Below are 16,974 nucleotides of genomic sequence, written 5' to 3'. Positions count from 1 at the left end.
TACTCCAGGCATCAGTTACTCAGTCAGAGAATGGATTAGTACCTCTTTCATTCATATAAAACTTCCTACACAGGTTGTCCGGTCCTGCTCTACCACTCTTTGTAAACTCCAAACATGCTCAGAGGTAGTTGTCTCAAAATGCCCTGTATAACTGAATAAGGTTCCCTCTTAAATATTTATTTTGGCCATGTTCAAAACTGAAACATGGTAGGGTCGACCATGTAGATGCTTTCCTGTAGGCATCTACAGGGACAGAGTGCATGACTAATTAGCATATGCCTCTCCCTTCAGAATGATTCACTACCATTCAGAATGGCTGTGGGGCTAGTCCTACTTGGTCTTGTATGCCTTTGTGGTAGAGGACCATACAGCAATGTCTTAGAGCAGTTGCTGAACTGGGAAAAGGCACATTGGACATGTACATTGAGCTATACTTTCCCTATTCCTTAATACATCTACATAAATGTGTTTATCTAGAATTCCAATTATAATTGTAAATTTTCCTCAACGGGATCATTGATCATTTGGTTAATTAGCAAAAGTCTTATTTTATTAGTATTGAATTTTAGGTTTTTAGCTTTCTAAATCAGTCAAAGAGGACAGTAGTATGAGCAGTGGACTTATTAATGTTTGAAACAGTTAATGAAATATTGTCTGGAAACAGGACTATTGTAGATTGACATGAATTGGTACTTAAATAGTCTTTTGCTAGACCATTGCTTCTTCATAGGTTTAGACAATGGTTCCAGTGCTAGACCAAACAATAATGAAGATATAATGCAGCATTGTTTTGCACCTTTAGAAACTTAAATTTGCTGTAAAATAAAATAGCCAATCTTAATATACTTTAATCATAATACATATTTCATTGTATCACTGAAGTGTAATTGGAAGTTAAACCTTTCTGACTTTACCTAAACCAGTCTTAAAACTTAAACACCCTGTCTACAGGCAGACCAATAATAGTTAAAGTTTTAACATTAACATGATCTTTTGTTATTGTGATTCTTTTAATATTAACCTGAGTTTGTCTCTTAACAATAGACCGGTATGAATTTCAAAATACTGGGTTTTTATTTTGTTTCATAACAGGAACAGTAACAGAACAGTTCCCCAAAGATAGGCTTTGTAACTTTTAATGTCATTATTAAAAGTATGTGTAGATATGAATGTTTTAATCATACTTTATGTATTTCAGGAAGAATGCCATGAAGACATAGAACTTTTAACATTTTATAAATTTTTAATTTGATCTTTGATCTCACTTAGACTTATAAGACCATTAATATATATAGTCTCCTCTGTTAATTGTTTATTTTTAAATCAGTGATGTGTTTTTCATTGTTATAAATGCTTACTTCCAGATTCCTATTTTTACATAACTTTAAACTTAAAGTTATGAAGGATTAGTCTTATACTTATATAATGTTTCTATTCTCTCTTTATATTAGATAACTTAACATTGCTTTTGATCAGAAACGGTTTTCATTCTCTTGAACCCATCACCTCCAGCATACCATGCTGATGTCACTGAAACAGGGACTTTTTTTTTTAATTTGACCTTCATCCCCATACTGCTGGTTTCCTAGTTGATAGTATATGGCTGTAAATGGAAAACACAACACCTATTTCTCCAGAGGCACTTGTTTGTCAAGTGGCACAGTTTGCTGGAGGTCTTGGATTTGATTCCCAGAAATACCTGTCACCAGTGGAGTCCTCCAGGGTTCTGTGCTGGGACCACTACTGTTTTACATTTACTTTTTTGAAGTAAAGGCCAATATCAAAGGCTCTGGCTGACAAAGTTTGCAAATGACTGCAAGCTAGGAGAAGTTATTAGATCCCAAAATGACTTAGCCATCCTACAGGAAGGTTTATCCCAAATAAATAACTAATGCCAAAATCATGGAATAAAATTAAATGCCAAAAAATGCATTATTGTATCCTTTGGGAAGTTATCTATCCCAGGGAACTACCACATTAATGATATGTCCCTAAGAGATTAACTAGTTGTTTGGGGTTTGGGAACTTATGTGTGCAGTTACCAAACTTTTGAGCAACAAGTGTTCACTGTTGTAAGAATGACCTTCTGTATTGTACTGCTTATAAACAAAGGGATTGTGTCTAGATTTAGGGATGTCATTCTCCCCCTTTACTCAGCCCTTATTAGGCCAGTCATTGAATATAATGATTGCTCTAATGTGGACTGAGTAAAGTGGGACAACAGGCAAATCATTGAATATGATGACCCCTTTGGCATGTATCTATGCAGACACATGCAACAACTGGAACTCCCACAGAGATACCTTACTAAAATGATAGGAGGCCTAAACAATATGTTCTTCAAGGACCAACTCAAACCCCTGACATTATATTCAGTATTCTATCGACTGCTAGGAGGTGCCCTGTGTCTGGTATACAAGGCATCCTCCAACCCAGCACTGATGGATTTACTGCACATCAGTAAGTCACATGGCATCAAAAATGCTCAGTCCAGGGGTATAAACCTCTTCTGCAACATTAACAGAATAGTTTGGAGGAACAGGTATATATTTTGCAGAGGATACTGCTCTCTGGAACAGACTCCCTATCCACAAAAAAAACAAAGTTCATCCCTGTCCATATTCAAGCACAACTTGGATCTGTGGATGGGAAACAGATATCTAGTGCATTCACAATGGGGAAGGGATCAGCAACATTTCTTGAATCATGCTTCTAAATGCTGTACCCCATGCACACATACCCTAAAGGTATCTGCCATCCCAGTTATTGTCATTAGGGATAATATATAATTATTGACCATGGAATAGGAAAGGTCAATCTCTAACCAAATGTGATAGGTTACTTTGAGCACAAAAAGTGAAACTGGCTAATCTTAAAATGGCAAGCAAAGACAGCTAGTCTGGTACTTACCTATAAACCTATGAAATAAGAGATAACATTATTCTTTCACTTTTGTAATTTAGTATGGTTATTACATAAAGAGCAGAACATTTGTTTATTTACATTAATAAGGCAAATTAACATAAAGATTAATAATTATAGATTTATGAAGCCAAGTTGAACTTCTAGGAAAAATAAGAAAGATGATATCCATGTAAAATAGAAATATACTTGACTAACCTACCTAAGTGGTCTTATTATTTAAATCAGAATGCATTCTAACACAGATCAGATAAAATGGATTCACCTGAGACATATTGTGTTGAATCTTGTTTCTTCTTTGCTATAATCTTATTTAGCTTTGATATGATTTGTAGGTATGACACTATTTTTAAATATTTTCAGATATATAAGTTGATAATTTTTAAGTGTCATAAAAGCAGAATGCTGAGACAACTAAACAAAAGAAAGATAAAGAAACGCAGTGTTTTTCTATACTGAAGATATTGAAAGCTTCAGTTTTTCATAGTCTTACTTTTCTAGACACCAGATTTGAATGCCTTTTAAGAGAAGACCAAGTTATAACAGAATCTTTAGTTTAGGAAACAGATTCTACTAGAATATGGAAGATTGTTTACCCACTAGGCAGGAAAATGTTTAATTTGATTGGAAATAAGAGATGTTTTTTGGTACACTTCGGCTTTCTTTAAGTTCTTTAAATAATATCCTGCATTCCTGTACAGTCTTATTATTATAATAATTGTCCCATTTAATTTGGCTATTGTCATCATTAACTGTGGGATTCCTCCAGATTGTTTTCAGTCCTGCATCATATTACATCTTTGTCTAAGAAAGACAAAATTCAACAACAGTGATTGGAGCATTCTATTGTATTGAAGATTTAGCAAAGGGACTATACACTTAATTTCCATGGAAAGGCATTATTGTGGTTTTAGTACTTTAGATATCCATGTACTAAGAACATTTTCAATATCTCACCGTCTACCTTTTCGGGTAAGGAAATATTTTGGTGGTGTTTTCTTCTAAACCTGTGCCCTTAGTCTTCCAAATTATCCAACAGTTTGGTATTTTACTTTAAAACAAAGTCCCTATGCATCTCCATTGCATTTAGTCTGTCATTCATATCTGATAGTTATGCTTCTGCTGTACTTGTCGGCTTAGTAAGGATTTTGAGGACCTTATTTTTGAGTGATGTCCTCCTAAATATTATCTAATTTTCTTTGAAATTCGTCCACCTTGAAAGCCGATTCTTGTTGATTGTATTTCCTTAAGGAAAAGTTAAGATGATTTTAATACCATACATTTTCAGTCAGATGTGAGACAATGTGCTCAGGAAGTTGACATCTTCATGTAAAATAAAATATGCTTCAAAGAGGATCCTTCTGAGAAAACATCAAGTCTGTTAAGTTTGAAAAGTTTCAAAATTTTGAACAAAACTTAATTGCAAAGTAATGTATTCTTAAGGAGCAACTGAAACCTTCTTCTTACATAGCAAATATACCGACTTGCTCTGTATCACCCTTGCCATATAGTAAATGACACCACCACAACACAAATGGTGGTTTATCTGCTGGCAGTTATAAGTAAAGTTGGGAATTTTTCAAGGGAAAATGGTCACAAGTCAGTGCTAGTAAACGTAAGCTTATATACATTTTATTGTCTTAAATCTCGGGTCAGACAATTTCCTTACCTGATCATAGGGCATTTAAAGAGGAGATCCTTGTCTCTTCTGCCTGCAGCTGTCTTCTAAATGACTCACAAAATGCTTCTGATCCCTGCACACTACACGTTAGATGCAACTTTCTTACAAGATAATCGCAGTTTACATGCTTCCACAGTTCTCTCCCTCTCAGTCCCCATTCTTTACAGCAAATACAACATGACTCCCTCTGCCACCTCTACACCTGCATTTTTCCAGTCTGTCTTGTCTTAACCCTCATCATGCTCTTGCTCTGTCACCTCTTTGGTCTTTAAAATAGCATATGTGCCTCTTTTGTTTCATCTCACTCTACTGTATATTTACTTAAACATGCCCACTTCACTGGTGAGATATTAATAAACATTCTGAAGAATTTTTGTGAAGTAAATCTCAGAGGAATTATAAGTAAATAATTTACTAAGAAAACATAAGTAAAACTTATTAAATACCAACATTGTGTGATTACTGTCTATTATTAAATTCAGGATTTGTTCTTAAGGACCTAATATTAAATAATAGAGCTCCCAGTGAGGCCATGTGAGGGCAGGGTACCCTAAGGGTCTAAGCTGGTTTGACTGCTGAGATGTCTCATGAAAACAAGATGATCACCCTAAGACTATGTCTCATTCCTTAAAAGACAACAGACTGCCCAGATCATAATATGTAGTGTCCAAACCCTGCCTGTTTCCCCACCCAGCGACCCTTCTTAATACAGAGATGATGGAAAAGCAATGCTATATTAACAGTGTAATAGAGATGTCACATCAATGGAGGCAGTTTGGAGGTTTCAAGACTGGGACATTGAAATGAAATATGACATAGTAAATAATTTAAAAGAAACAGGGCAATAAAAGTCATTTAAAACAGACTACAAACACAAAGGTAAAAAGGGCATGTTATAAAACATAATAAGAACGTATGGAAATGCTTAAACCTAAAAATGGTCCACAGTATACCTGTCTTAAATATGAAATAATAAAAACTTGGAAAATAAGTAAATTAAAAAAAAATAAAGGTTTGTTCATTCATTTATTTATATATATATATATATATATATATATATATATATATATATATATATACATATATATATATATATATATATATATATAGGAATAGCCTACCACTTGATATAATATCCCTTGAACATCCCAATCAATTCAAAACTGCTACAAAAAATAGCTTCATGAAAAATGGACTTGCCAATGTAAGTATCCCCCGTAAACACTCCCCTATAACCTTCTACTTCTCTTCTCTCCTCCTTCCCTTCAATAAACAAACTTACTACGTTATCTTCTCCTCTTGGTACATCACTGTACAAACATAACTAGTAAAATATTTCAGCTATGTAACTATTGCACTATTATGTATATAATATGTAATTATGAACGTATCCCTCTGATTAATGTATTTCTATGTATTTCACTTGCCACAGTTTAATGTATGACACTGTAATGCAATAATCTGTGGTACTGATGAATGTAATGTGTGACGTTGTAATGCAGTAATCTGTGGTACTGATGAACGTATTTCTATATGCATTCAATATGTACAATTTCTATTTTCTGTTGGAGCTCTTCTCCTCGGGCCTCCGCTGAAAATGGGCATTTGTAGCCCAGTCGGACAAACCCGGTCAACAAATATAAAATAAATAATAAATAAATGTATTATCCGATTGCTTACTTAATCAAATTCAAGCTTGAGGGGAAGGTGGAGACTACCTTAGCACTCAGTGAGGACAAAGCAGAAGGACTAATCTTTTGGCAAAATTCCAGCTGATTGCAGGGTACCTGTGGATCTGTAAAGTTACTTAAGTTGCCATTCCCAGTTTTAAATAGCCCAATAAAACAGGAAAATGTTGAGCTTTAACAAAGTGATTATTACTATTTATTAAAGCAGGAATGTATGATCTATCTAACAGTCTCTGGATACATAGTAAATCCTAGTTCATCAAAGTAAAAGAGATGAAAAGTTGTAGTACTTTACCAGGGTCTATATCAGAAGATCGAAAGTACAAAAGAGCGAATGCTCTTTAATCGAACGCTAATACTCAAAACCACACAATACCAAACATACGGAACAGCGATTATTTTTCCCCAGGGAAAAAAATCGCTGCTCCAAAAAAAAAAAAAAAAAAAAAAAAAAATCACATCCCCCCACTTAAATATACCAACTCCGAGATCGCACCACAGTGGAGGAAATTGTAAAGTCCCAACAACGGCCCAGCAATTCGATTAAAGAGTGTTCACTCTAAATTTTAGAGTTTCGATCTTCTGATATAAACCCCTTTACCAGATCGGTATAGTCGGTTCTTCAAAGAACTCCCCAAAACTAATTATATGTAACAGCATGTGTTTGTGTTTATGTGATATTTACACACACACATTTTTATATATATATATATATATATATATATATATATATATATACATATATATGTATGTATGTATATATCTATATATATATCTATATCTATATATATATATATATATATGTATGTATGTACAGATTGTATACGCTCTTATATACATGCACATATAAAGGTACCCAGTGTTCTATCTGTTGATGAATGACACACCTGATAATAACTACTCTCTTTTCTTTTCATGCTGTTTACTCCCATGCTTATCCAGCTTTCACTGACTGAAGGCATGTTATTGAACTGATACGCACTAAGACATGCAAACTGTTTTTAATTGTTAGCATTGCATCCTTTGTATGTTCAGGCTGACACCACATATCATTTCAGTCTTGCTGTCATCAGTACATTATGGGAGGAAACTGACTCATATTAAACTTGAAAACATGCATTATTTCCATTAATATTTTTTGCCCACACGAACACAGAAATCTCAAACTTAATGCATTTTTCCTTTAACTAAAGGCTCATGACAGATTCTCTTTAAAAAAGTGTTCTTTCAGCTGCAAATTCTATGAAACTTTTAACACCTGATCTCAAAGCTGTACACGCTGTCTCTTAAATATGGGTGCTTTATGCTTTCCTAGGACAGTGTTTTCGAAATCACATGTTGTGCTTTAAATATGGTGCTTCATAGATAGATTATAATTTGACAGCTGTAGAGTTTGAACTGCCAGCAGTGGTATTGTTTGCTGACTTTTTCTTGACATGTGCCACGTGACTGGTTGAATGTTTATGACTGTTAATTAGAGTGAAAGGAGTCAGACAGTTGAACAGAAACCCATATTTAACTGACATGAGTTGTACCTTAGTTTGTTTGTACCAGTCTGATTACTGTGTGAATCCTTCAGCCTTGGGAAAACTACAAGTAGGAACTGCATTTCTAAAATCAGACACTGACTTCATCATACTTGGGGGATGACCAACATCAGCATGAAATTTCCTGTCTGTTCTTTAAACAGCTGCCAGAGATTACTGTAGAAGTTATTTGCTGTTTCCCTGAATTGTAACTGTGTAATTAAGAAAGTTAGAACCTGGAGGTTTTGTCTTTGCTTCTAGGCTAGGATTAGAGATGCCTTCATTTTTCCAGTAGCTTTGAGAGTTATAGCAGCATTACTGAAGAAGTACTGCAAGTCTTATGAAACCTGCGTCCATATTCCTTTTGAATCAGCTGAATATTACCTGGAAAAAAAACAGCACTGTTTCATGCTGGCTTGCCAACAATGTCCATTAGTTATGGATCAAATTTTAGGTTTGCTTGGATAAAAGCAGGGGTCATTGTTTTCCAATGTTGGACTTCTAAATGCTTATAGGTGTCTTTTTAGCTAAATAATGTGTTTTATTAATTTGTATTTTAAAACCAGTGGATATCTGTGTTACATCTCGGGTAAAGAGTTTTTACTCACTTACATTCACAAACTAGACACCTTTCAGTTACTGAATGCAGGGTACCCTTCGGGTTTAATACATCTGTAAGAGCATCCCATCTACGGACTGGACTGCATGTCAAAGGTGGACAACATGTGAGGGGACACTGAAAGTGGGTAATAGCAGAATGCTTGAAAACAGAGACAGCCCACCTGCAGTCTCTTCCCAGTTGCCTTAGTTGCTAAGTGTTTTACAGCACAGAGTAAGAATACCGCAGCCTTGAACTCATTTACGAATTATCTCAGGTGGAGAATAATAGGAGACTTTGTAGGACTTTTCCAATGCCATTTTCCACTTTTAGGACGGGCCTGCAGGTAAGTGAAACAGCATGCCTTGTATCGTCATATAATACCCATTTCTGCTGCTGAGGGTAATGGAAGGGGTATTTAGTTTACTATGTGCTGCATTTTGAAAGAGGCATTTTTCCTTAGTTCATACATGCCTCATCAGTATCTGTAGCAGCTGGTTATTGGGGACATAGTGCTAATTCTATATTAAAGTAATAACATTTTTCTTGTGTCTTTCATAGAATGTTTTGTAAAAGAATTATTGTAAGTGTCATAATGAAGACAGCACTTCTTAAGTTCTAGTACTTCGACACAAGTAGTTTATTAGTGTTTATCTGTTTACAGTCACTTCTCTCAGATTTGAGAACTTGATTTATGATTTACTTTGTTCATTTTATACACATTTTCATTGCGCTGTTTCATGTGTTTATGACATAGCACATAAAGTGGCAAACATAGGAGTGGATTTTCATTTTAAATTTTTATGACTACAATATGTTCCTTGTTTTACTGAGATTGCAGGATTATGTTCCTGGCCTGGAGGAACTTTGTCAGAAATATTTTTTTGATTACTTGGTTTTAATACAAAATTTAGATGCTATCTTTTTAATGGATTTGTTTCATTAGTTTGTTAGTAAGAATAGTGTGGTTTATTTAGGTATATGAGTTTGGTTACATTATAACATGGCTCTATAAACCAGGAAATCTCTTAATTGATCATTCAGTGACCTTGAACAAGTTACTGCACTTCTCAGTTTATTTCCCACATCTGTCAAATCACTGAATTGTTAGGCTTACTGCAATTGAGTTTCTAATTTATTCTTAAGATGAGTATGGAACCAGAAACCAGGCAAAAGGTAGCTTTTATGTACTCCAAAATAATAATCAAACAGGTGTTTTCACCCAGCATCACCTGTGCTTGCTCTCTTGTTCTACATTCATCTTTGGAACTCTTGCCGTAGCATATTTGTGCCAGAACATACCTGCTTTTGAAAAGAGTTGGCCTATATTTATTTCAATTTAATAAAATATACTGTGCGATAAGTCATCTTCAGTATAGCGTTTATGCTGATGATGATACAAAAAGATCTAAAAGATCCTAATATCTGTTGTGTAAAAAAAAAATCAGACTACAGCATCTTGGTGAATTCTGTGTTTTTATGTACTTGGCTAAATTATAGACAACAGGAATACTACAGGAGACATAAGTTTGCAAGCTGCAACGTCTGAGTGTCTGATGGATGAAGAATGGTCGGGTACTACCTAAGAACTCATGGCGTAGTGCTTCATGTTGTCACGTCCAAACAGATGTTATTGATTTGTTGCTCCTGTTCACTCTCCCTTCTCCTAGTTTTTATTTTAAACTTTGCTTAGTTAATGCTTTGTCCATTTGTCCTGCATACCTGTTCAAATATTTGGTGTTTAGTTGCAGTAGCTTTAGTATTTTCTTTGCCACTCTCTAAGGCATGGGTGGTACCGGAGAATGGTCTTGCTATAAGTGTATACCTGGCAGACAAACCTCTAACATTGACAGCATAAACTGAGCAGATGTAGTCAAAATCAAAATAGTTGTAGCATTTTCCATGCACCATTTACTGAGCTACTGTTTTTTTTTCTTTGCCCCCCCCCCCCCCATTTTAATTGAATGGTACATTGTTCATTGATTTTATGGTATAGTATAGTTTTATTTAAAAAAATGGGTTAGATTACTTTGGGAGGCTCAGTCCCAAATTTGCATAATGGAAGATAAGTAAAACACTGTATCTTACTTTGCCTTTTCCACTTACACCCTTTGAATTTTGTTTGTAGAAAGATTAAAAAAAACTTCATGGCAATTGTAAATGTTCTGCCAGTCAGTAACTGCTTATAAAGCTTCTTGCTTTTCTTACGTTTCTGAACTGTATTTACAAGTACCATCAATAACTGTCTCAGACAGAATTGTCATCTGGCCTTTCACGTGTTGCTTCTATCTGTGATTGACAGGCCACTCTTGGCAATCTTTCAAGAAAATCTGTATGTGGTATCAGGCTCCTAAAAAAGACCTCATTGGTCTTTCACAAGATGAGAATTAGTGACCAAATTAATCTGTATTTTTTTTCACACGTAGCTACCGTGCCCTACTTCCTAAGATGTTGCTCCAAGTGCTCAAAGGAAATAGTGGGAGAGATTCCAGGAAGTAATATAGAGACTAAGGAATCGGGTGAAGACTAGAAACAGAAGGAGATATATTTAAAATCGTACAGTGTTAAGCAAAATTCTTCCATTTGGACTAAACAGAAGAAAAGGCCTAGAGGGAGGAGGATGCCCTCTCTTTGCCCCCTTGTCGCTGCTCTGGAGGTGGGTTGCAGAGTGTATGATTTTTAGGAAGGCTTCTCATGAAGAATCTTCTTAATCCCTGGTTGCAGACTAGTGAGGTGGCCTAAGATTCAGCTAAGCCATTGCACAAGGTGGAACAATTTTAGGTAGGGATATTTTTGCTTTCTATGCTGATTGTACCACCCCTGTGAAGAGTCAGTGTTGCATGAGCCTGACAACTTCAGCCTGGGTGTGGTGCAAGCTCTGAGTAACCCTGGGCCTTTTACTGCTCAGATGCACCCCCCTCCTCAGGGTGCCTTGACATCCTGTGTAGCTAGTTGGCTGAGGCCCTTGGGAGGCTGGATCTGCACATTCATATGTCTAGACCCCTTAGTGCGAGGTGCATGGATGAGGCCCAGAATTGGTGAAGATACTTGTAAACATGAGGGAAGTATGCTTTGCTGCAGTCCTGTAAACACGGTGGAAGTTTGCCTTACTGCAGTTCTCTCATTCTCTTTGGGGTTTTTGGATGGTGCAGGCAGAGAGCTTACATGGACCTCTCTTGATATTTTAGGAACAGAGGTGGGGCTGTGGGCCTAGCATGTTATGGAGTCATTTGTTTTTGCCTATACTGTTTGGACATCACAGGTAGTTTACTGAGTTGTTCCTTGCCAGTGGCATATGGGAGTCCCCTTCTATTACAGGGAACCTACTTTCTCTTTCTTGAAGACAAAAGCTTATTGGCAGGAGGTGCCACACACACACACACACACACACACACACACACACACACACACACACACACACACACACACACACACACACACACACACACACACACACACACACACAAAACACTGAGATTGCTCTAATTCTTGTGAAAGGGAGCCTTTGTCCAACCTTCATGTCTGCCCATCTAGTCCCCTCTGGGGGTAACGTGGACTTTGTGGTTTGATGAAGATTGGACCTCCAGTGAGTAGGTTCTCCAGAGACAGGTTTTGTCTTCTTTTTAGTGGATCAGAACCCTGAGGACAGAAGGAAAGGTGCCCCAATATTTGTTTTAAGTGTTTTTTTCTGTGGGTCTGAAGGTTCTGTTTCTGTAGTTGATAATCATCTTATCTTAATGTTCAGGGATACAACTCAATTTTCCTTGCATCCCCCATTGGTGGCAGAGGGAGAATTTGGATCATTCTTGCCCCTGGAAGGCATTTGGAACTATTCCTGGGCCAAGTCAGGATGATTTACAATTGTATTGGTTCCTTTTCTGGTGTTTGACTGAGAAAGTTGTCTCTAAAAGCCCACTTATTTCCACATGGGTCTAGTAAGAGGAACAGAAACTTCTGGAAGGAAACTTCTACTTCAATTCAACAATGCGGGTTTGCCATTTGGATAGAGAAGCATCTTCTACCACCACAGTCATGGTTTTGCATGCCTGTTGCTGGCTATCTGTTCCTACCATTGGTCCCTGACAGAGAGCAGGGTTGAAGGCCTGGTCCAGCTATTCTGTAAGCCCCTTTGTATTTGAGAGGGCTGCAACCAATCCTTCATGAAGATCTTTCTATATCTAATGGAGTAGTGCTCTCATCCAACAGGCATGGCTGTCCACCTTTGATTTTTTTTTTTTTTGACTCTTTGGCAGGCAATGCTATCTATGGGTAGCATCACTTCCCACTTGCTATGCCCTGTGGATACCTCAACACTTCAGGTTTTCAGGGTGGTACACCTTACATGTTTCATATGACAGCCTTTGTCATTCCACTTCTAATGAGCAGGTCATCTTTATCCTTGGAAAGAGCCTTCTCCTCAATGTTCTTTGAAAGGGGTGGGAGCAAGGAGAAATGATGCCCCCCCTCACTCATGAAAGTGATGATGATTCCTGGAGGATTACCTCAAAATAGTTGTGCTGTGGATGGAGTGGTTGGTCTCCTGATTCCTTCAGGTGGCAGTGTCTGTATTTGCCTTTACCTAATGGGGCATTATGCGGTCTCTGTTGTGTGTGTTCTTGTCTGCGTCTGTGTAGAAGAAGGTGCCTCCACTGCTTGGTTAGTCTGCCCTTTCCAGACTTGGTCGCCACAAACCACTGAGCTTGTTATGTTCCTTTCACAGGATACATGCCCTGCCTACAGCCATGGGCTCAGGCCTTCTGACTATTCTTGGTGTGCACCTCTGGTTCCTTCCACTCTGGTGGATGTACTTCTTAGGATTCAGCCCAGCCACAGGCACCATCGAGAGGACCTCTTTGATGTTAGATAGAAGATGCATTTTTACCATTTAAGATATTCTTCAAAGAAGACACTCTTTCATGGATTTGGGATCCTTTCATGAGTACCCTTCTTCCAGGCTTGGCTGTTGTATTTTCCTTTAAGTTTGGCAAGTGCACACTGATATATCACTTGACAGCAGTGTGGATTCCCAATACTCACTTGTTTCTGACTTGCAGTAAGGTACATTCTAGTAGCAAGGGGTGACCTAGCAGTTGTGGGTGTAGCGAGTATGTTTTTGTAGACAACATATGATGTAATGACATACATTGTTCAGTTTGTGTGTCCATTCCAGAGTGCTAGATATTCCAGAAAAAAAAACAAAAAACAAATGCTGATTGGTAGAGAGGATGAGCCCAACCATAGGACACATCAGGAAGGGTCCTTTTCATAAATCAACCAATGCAGTAAAAATGTATCTGTTATTTTCACGGTGCTAAAGGCTGCTGATTAAGCCTTACATCTTAATTAATAGCTTTAAAACTAAACAGTGAACAATTGTGGTTATGCATAGCTTAATCAGCTTAAGAGAAGTGAAACCATGCACTGTAGGATCCATAATAATTCATTGACAGACAGTACAAATGCACCCCAAATGTAAAAAGATAAACATCTAAGCAACGTAATATCATGAATGCACCAACTCACAAAACATCACACTAAGTATAAAAGCATAATTTTTGCAGGGGGGTACTCCCCCTATATAGCCATTGGAGGGGTTCTGCCCCGCACTGCCAGTCACCAAGTATACTACCACTGAGGTTCAAGAATCTTTCCCATTTCCCAAGTTGCACAACCTCAGGAAACCCATTTCAGGACTGTCAAGAAAATAAAATTTGATTTACTAAGAATTCAACCATGTGCTAAACTGATAACGTAATTATGATAAATTTGAGCATTAAGAAACTAACTGGCATCAGTCTGCAGAGAACCTGTGCTTTGTTATGAAATTAGCTGTATGTTTTACCTTTTTGTTCGGATCCTTGGTCTTTATATAGTGGTTGGTTGCAGCGTTGCTTATTAAAGCCAATGTTAATACATCTTTACTATAGTGTAGTACGGTAAGTGTTAGTGCATGTGTAGGAGTGCTAACATTTTTGGATATTTTATTTGTCCTTGTATACAGGGAATAAAAGGCTGTGGAGTTTGGGCTTCAGTCATTCAGCCATCATTTTAGTGTTTGCTTTTCACATTAAAAAAACATTTAGCTTAAAGCACAACCAAAACATACAAGTCCTGAAACGTGGTCTTTATAATTATTGTTCACATTTAACTTACTTTTGTTTTCTCCTTTGTGGTTTATGGTAACCTTGACAATTTAGTGTTCAGTCTCATATAATATAGCTATTCAACATAAAGCTTGGCTGTAAAATGGAAGTCCCAGCAAGTGGCTATAGTATTCATAAGCAAAGAGCAGTCTCTTAAATAGGAAGTGCATACTGGTCATAGCATGTGGACTTAACTGTGGCATAATTTATAAACTTGAATCACCACAGAAGCAGACTGGACCACCAAGACACTGAGCCCTGACATAGTTGCAGTAGGTTTAGCCACATATGAGTCCAGGATTCATAGCAAAGATCAGTGCACTTGTGCAGCATAAATTCAACAGTGGTGTGGCGCACAAAGTATCCAAAAACTAGTTAAGGATGTATTAGGCCAAGGATATCACCAGCATGCAAAGGAAAAGCCCACATAACAAATTAGACAGTCTGTGGTGGCTGTACTATCTCAGCATGGTGGAACCTTGACTACCCCAGCAGGCTACATACCCAGGTATCACGCATCTGGGAGATTGATGTCACAGGCCGGTTGCTCCCCTGTATTACTGATATCTGAGACCTGGCATTTACATAAATACCTATGTCACTGTAGAAGATCCACAATATTACTCTTGTGGGTGTCACACAGCCCACTTACCTCAGCAGCCACTGTCCTCTACACCTGCCACTAGATTACCACAGGTGACATCCCTGCTCATTTTAAGCACAAGAGTCTTCACCCCTCTCTCCTGAAAGGCTGATTCAGAAAGCACCAATGAGCCAACAGTCATCTCCAGTAGAGCAGTCATTGCCTTTCCTCCTGAGAATCAGACTTAGAGGATACCAGTGACCTAGCATTAGCTGCAGGTGAGACTGAGGTAAATGTAGACACACCACTTCCTCTTCTGCCTTACTTGTGACTGCATATACTAAACACAGTGGGAAGAAAATGATAATACACATATATGACATGAAAAGCATTGTAGTTATTCACTGGAATGCTATCCAGCATGTACATACCCCACAGTATAGGGAGCTGCTTTTGCCTTCTATAGCAGCTGCAAAACAAAGTAAGTACTGTTAACAGCTGGTGGACAGTGCACTGAAAGCTAGAAGAGAGAAATGTACATGCAAGAAAAATACTTACAGTATATCTCTGGCTGCATCTCCTAAACCTCTGCTCCCATTTCAGGATCAGATCATGGTGACAGTTCAAGTAATTGAAGAGGTGTCTTCACTGTTGACATCTGCGAGTAATGCCTGTTGTATCAGACAGCACCTGTGCCAAGATGAATCAGGCACTGACCTTTTTAACAGGACCGTAATGCCCCAGCAGATATTCCTTATAGTCCCTGCATAGGAAGAACAGGAAATTCCTCCTACTCTCCCCTGTATACCATGCTGGAGCCCTGTGGTTGGTGAACAGTAAAGCAACCCCATGATCACTTGGTTGGTCCACTTGAGAAGGAGTATGTAGACTCATGAGCACAGATTCACATTTCAGAAATGTGTGTCACACAACATAGTGCTGCACCATAGCACCGTGCACATTCCCAGGTCTGTGGTGCAAGCAGATATGTGCATGGCTTGCACAGCTAGATATTGGTAGCACAGTGAGAGGAGGAAATGATCTAATGACATCTGTGCTATCTGCTCTGATGGGCTTACCTGCCATGCGGACTCCCTGTGCTGTCACAATATAAAGCACTGCTGCTATCCTGTGCAGGACTGGTTTCAACCATATGAGCAGGATTTAATGGAACTGCACTAAAAGCATTGTGAGTATGGGGAATAAAAGAAATAAAGAAAATGTGCCAGTTGTATTTCAGCAATGCTTGTAGTGTTTGTCAGGGAGAGAGAGAAGTCACTGAGTTGCTGTTTGTGTAACTGACACACATCCTGCAAAAGCATTGTGTGTATGGGGAATAAAAGAAATAAAGAAAATGTGCCAGTTGTATTTCTGCAATGCCTGTAGTGTTTGTCAGGGAGAGAGAGAAGTCACTGAGTTGCTGTTTGTGTAACTGACACACATGCAGGGTTGGAACACGTATGGTTACTCAACCTTATATATGGTATACATAGCAGTGATTCCACAGAAAAAATACATGTCTAGGTGTGTGTGTGTGTGTGTGTGTGTGTGTGTGTGTGTGTGTGTGTGTGTGTGTGTGTGTGTGTGTGTTTATATGTGCACACAGATACACTTACACACCCTTACACATCTGTAAGGTCTGCTCATTCAAGTAGGTGATACTGATGTGGGCAGCTAATTTAGTATAATATGGTGCCACTCCAAGTATTATAGAAGACAGAATGAACTTCTGTCTTTACCAAGTTGGCAGACTAGAGAAAACCACAAACTGAAACAGCAAAAACATTTTTAGAAACAGAATCCATTAAACATGGGTGTGTTACAGTCAAGTAT

At 37.8% G+C, this 16,974-nt stretch overlaps 1 protein-coding gene across 4 annotated transcripts in view; it reads left to right on the top strand.

The window, feature by feature from the left end:
* The window catches only part of LOC122801016 (schwannomin-interacting protein 1), a 1,488,345-nt gene that overhangs the window by 860,848 nt on the left and 610,523 nt on the right, over positions 1-16,974 (top strand). The window contains exon 1 of one of the 4 annotated variants that reach the window (XM_044070474.1): positions 8,411-8,761. The exons of the other annotated variants lie outside the window; for them this stretch is intronic. Coding sequence (XP_043926409.1) covers positions 8,729-8,761 — 33 coding nt within the window. The 5' untranslated portion in view covers positions 8,411-8,728. Of the gene's footprint in view, positions 1-8,410; positions 8,762-16,974 lie in introns of those variants that run through there. 4 annotated transcript variants of the gene reach the window in all.

Source organism: Protopterus annectens, chromosome 4.part1 (assembly GCF_019279795.1).
Source record: "Protopterus annectens isolate FY-2018-M chromosome 4.part1, PAN1.0, whole genome shotgun sequence".
NCBI classification, from domain to species: domain Eukaryota; kingdom Metazoa; phylum Chordata; order Ceratodontiformes; family Protopteridae; genus Protopterus; species Protopterus annectens.
Note: the sequence above shows the minus strand (reverse complement) of the source record. Positions and strands in the feature narration are given on the sequence as shown.